The sequence below is a fragment of the Rhincodon typus genome, chromosome 1 (genome assembly GCF_021869965.1).
Source record: "Rhincodon typus isolate 14 chromosome 1, sRhiTyp1.1, whole genome shotgun sequence".
NCBI lineage: Eukaryota > Metazoa > Chordata > Chondrichthyes > Orectolobiformes > Rhincodontidae > Rhincodon > Rhincodon typus.
In genome coordinates this window covers 8,486,843-8,491,069 of record NC_063332.1, presented here as the reverse complement: position 1 = coordinate 8,491,069, position 4,227 = coordinate 8,486,843, and the positions used below count along the sequence as shown (strand labels likewise).

General features: G+C 42.6%; 1 protein-coding gene across 1 annotated transcript; it reads right to left on the bottom strand.

Moving 5' to 3' along the window:
- Positions 1–2,859: 2,859 nt before the first annotated feature.
- On the bottom strand, positions 2,860–4,035 carry LOC109920812 (G-protein coupled receptor 151-like). Its single transcript, XM_020520878.1, has one exon. The coding sequence runs from the start codon at positions 4,033–4,035 to the stop codon at positions 2,860–2,862; it is 1,176 nt and encodes a 391-aa protein (XP_020376467.1).
- Positions 4,036–4,227: the final 192 nt, after the last annotated feature.

Here is a 4,227-nt window from a genome sequence, read left to right as displayed (position 1 = left end):
AATCCTCCAGCTGCCTTGTTAGGATTCAAACACATTACACCAATGCATTGAGCTAGACCTTTAGATTACTAGCCAGAGTCTTTGTCATTATACCAGCACATAGCTGTGGCCTAGTGCCTGCATTTAGTCTATTCTTTTCTATGTCTCTTAGAAAAGTCCCTTAGAAAAGTGAAACTTACTGGCATTTTCATACTGGGTAGCAGGATGGTTGAGTTGCAAATTCAGATCCATAAGTAACTGGATTGGATCAGTTAGCTGATTGAAATACTAGTAAGAGACTAGACACAGCAACTTTTTTGAATGAGGTTACATCATTTTATTTTTTCAATCTCTTTTTCTCTTTTTCTAGGCAATGCAATTAAACAGATAACAACAACAACAATTTGCAATTGTACATCACCTTTACACAAGTAAAATATCCCAAAATGCTTCACAACTGCAATTATCAAACAGAATTTGACACCAAGCCCCATGGGAAGATGATGAAATGTGACAGACAAAAGCTTGGCGAAAGATTTAGACTTGAAATATCATTTTAATGAGTGAAAGAGAGCCAGGAGGAAAGAGAGATTTCACTTGGGGATTCTCCAAGCTAAGAGAGACACAACTGAATGTACAGGCAGCAATTTCAAACTAGTTAAAATCAAGGAAGTTAAAATCAAAACAAGGCCAGAAATCTGAAGGGTGCATGTAATTGTTAGGTTAGCAGAGTTGCAGGTGGTGCTCGAGATACGGAGGTCACCTTTTAAAAGCCATTATTTACCCTACTGTCACCACATTCTCAGAAATTGTACTTTAAATTCTAAATAATCTACTGCATTAAAAAAAATCCTCATGTTGCTTTTTATTTCATTAACCAGTTAATTAAAATATGGGCTTTCTGTTTCTCTATCCTTTCACCAATGGAAATTTACAAAAAAATTTGACAATGTTAAAATAGCAAAACATTATTAAGCTAATTGATGAACTTTTCCCTCACTTACTATCTTTTCAGGAAGTTATCTAATTATTGATGTGTACTTTCCCATTTGAATTTGAAACTAATTGGATTGAAAACTTCAAATTTATTCCTGCAAACTTTACAACATAATATATTTGCACCCTAATGAGTGACATTGCCAATGTAGCATAAGGACAATTAGATGGAAAGCATTATTATTAATTTGAGAGGAGTATAACATAGCATTTTGAGCTCTTATGTCTTGTCTTTCTCTTTTACAGGTTCAAAGTATTTTGCAAGTTACAAAGAAATCTTCTTTATTCAAAAGGTATTTACCACATACCACAGTGCCTACGCCATTGATTCTCTAAAATTTTTATATATTCTACAGTTGGGAAAAGTGATATATCAATGCAATCAATTCTTTAAATGATAACTGCATGATAATCTTTTCACAGGATATGAGGATCAGCCAGCTGAGCCAGCATTTATTGCCCATCCCTTATTGCCCTTAAAAAGGTGATGGTGAGTTGTGACATGTTATCGCAGGATGGCTTAGAACATAAGTGGGAAGATGGGTTGATGGGTGTGTGGATAACATTGGCTGTAAGTTCAAACACAACCCAGAATTGTAATTGTCTCCTCTCTCTTTCACCCTATATTGTAAATATTACAACCAAAATTCATGTTAAGCAATTTTATCCCACAATAGGTAAAACTCACAAAATGAGAGTTCTGCAGCATAAAATGAGCAAACAACAAAATGTTAAGCTAACATAGACAAAAGAGAATGCAATTCAGCTCATTAAACTTCTCTCGCTTGTTTTGGTTTACAATTAAAAACATTATCATATCAGAGCAGAAAATGTTCATTTCCAAGATGAACCTGATCAAAAGTCTTTAATAGCAGAACAGCAACATAGAATTGAACTGGTTGCTATGTGTAACAACATGGAATCAGAAGCTACCACACAAGGAATGAAGTTATTCCATTCAGTCTGTGCTGACACTTTTGCAAAACAATCCTGTTAATCCAATTCCATCACTCTTTCTCCGCATTTTGCAATAATTTTCTTGTTCAAGTATTTATCCAATTGTCTGTGAGTGCTACTATCTGAATCCACCAGACTGAGCAGCTGGCTGGCTTATTATCACTGGTCAATGAAAATGGCTTCCCTTCTATGTACGCAATGTCCTTGTTTGAGTTTCAGTATAACAAAATTCGACCCAGAACAGAACTTTAACCATTGTTTTGTTTTTATACCGTCAATGGAAGCAAACTTCAGTGTGCACAGCAGTCACTAATATGCCATCAGGATTATTGTCATTGATGTTCAGAATAAAGTATGAGAGTTGCTTGATGTATGGATAATGAAACCCACATTCCTTTTCTAATGTGCTAAACTCACATTCACAGACCTCCACAGGCCTGTTTGATTCTTGAAGCCTCTTGATTAACATGTGACCAGCTGGACTATGCTTCCACCTGGTGGCATTCTCATCCAAACCACTGCAATTGAAAAGACTTCTCATAAAATTCAATTGTCACTTGCAGGACTAAACTTACCAACAGCGACGAAAAAGTTAAACAGGATTATCCAAATTCTGTAATGGGGATGTATGGATCAGATAAAGCTCTAAAGATGAGCGAGTCACAAACCCTTGTGTAGGTGTTTCAGGAGGCAGGTTAAAATTTCGCTTGGACAGTCCAATCCATTTGGAGACTTGGTGAATTAAGCAAGGTTTGTAACAGGCAGTTCTCAGAAGGATTGTGGGCACTGGCCTGGAATTCTATAGCATGGCAAAATAAAGGATATAATTTTTAAACTCTTGCAAAATGTAAGGATGACTTACTTGAAATTGGGAAAATTCGGAACAGCCACAATATTTCAGTTCTTTTCACAAGTCAATATTGTTGGTTAGGAGCTTCCTTGACGCTCCCAGGGAATTGGGTCATTGTTTTCTGGTGGTGCCGTATTTTTCCTGTCCTGCCAGAAGTGCTGCACATCAGGTGGGATGTTCTGCACCACATCCTGACAGGTAAGCACCTCTCGGCAACCTGAGATGGTGGGCAGGGCATTGTTGGTTCCCAAGCTCTTCTGACCCAGAGTGCTGGGCAATACTGCAGTCCCTTCAGACCCTCTAGCCCTGGGAACACCATGGCTGGCCATCTGACAGATGCTCCTCACACCATCCCTGAAGTCCTGGGAGGCAGTGAGTAGTGCCAGGGGGTTGAGAACACCATTGGCAAAAAGCAGCAGCTGAGCCAGGATCAGCAGAGCACTGGGTGGGCGGGGGCCACTGGGTTTCCTGTGCCTGACCCACATCCACACCACCCAGTCTGGCAGCCACATGACAGTGAATCCAACACTCAGCCCCCACAGCAGAAGGGTGACCCTTCTGGCCTGGGGCTCTCTGCGGTTGGGTGTACGATCCCTCCTGGGTGTGTGAAGTAGCAGGGCTTTGAGGTGGCAGACGATGGCAAAGGTCATGGGAATCCCATAGGCAATGAGTGGGTAAGCCACACCATAGGCACTCATGAAGTTAGCAGCAGTCGGAGGGACCTCAAAGACACAGGATGCAAACTGGTGCTTGTGTCCAGCAGTTGAAAAGAGCCACTGGGGGATAGGCAAGAGAAGGGCAAACACCCATGTACTGCATGCCAACACCCACACCCGTGGGCACTCTGGACGGCCGTGTTTTGCCAAGTGGCTCACCTGCCTGTACCGGGCATGCCCTACCGCGGCCAAGGTGAAGCTCTTAGCCAAGAGGCACGCATGCAGGAGGTACTCTGATGATTTGCACAGCACCCAGCTTGGTGACCAGTCTTGCCTGGGGGTAGTGGAGACACGCAGGGGAGCGCATAACAACAGTAGAAGGAGTTCAGTGATGCTCAGCAACAGGATCAAGCCATGGACTGCTGTACTCTTGCCTTGCTTGAGGTCCCTCAGCAGGACCATCACCACCAGGCTGTTGCCCACCAAACCAACCAGGCAGATGACCCCCAAGATGACGGGCAGGGCTACTTTCAGTTCTTCTCCCTCAAGCGCAGGGAAGCCTCCGGTGTATTCCAACTGATCGCCAGAGCTGTTCATGGTGCTGAAAAGTGTCGCCTTCGAAGCCGTAGAATGTCAGTGGCGCCGAATGGAAACTTCGATCTTCGACCGGTAGAGCTGTCCGGGCAGCGATGATTCTGAAATTGGAAAGACAGAGCTTCGCTCACAGGAGCTGTCCGGGATACGGGTGCTGAAACTGGAAAGCTGCAGCTTCGGGCGGAGGAGCTGTCC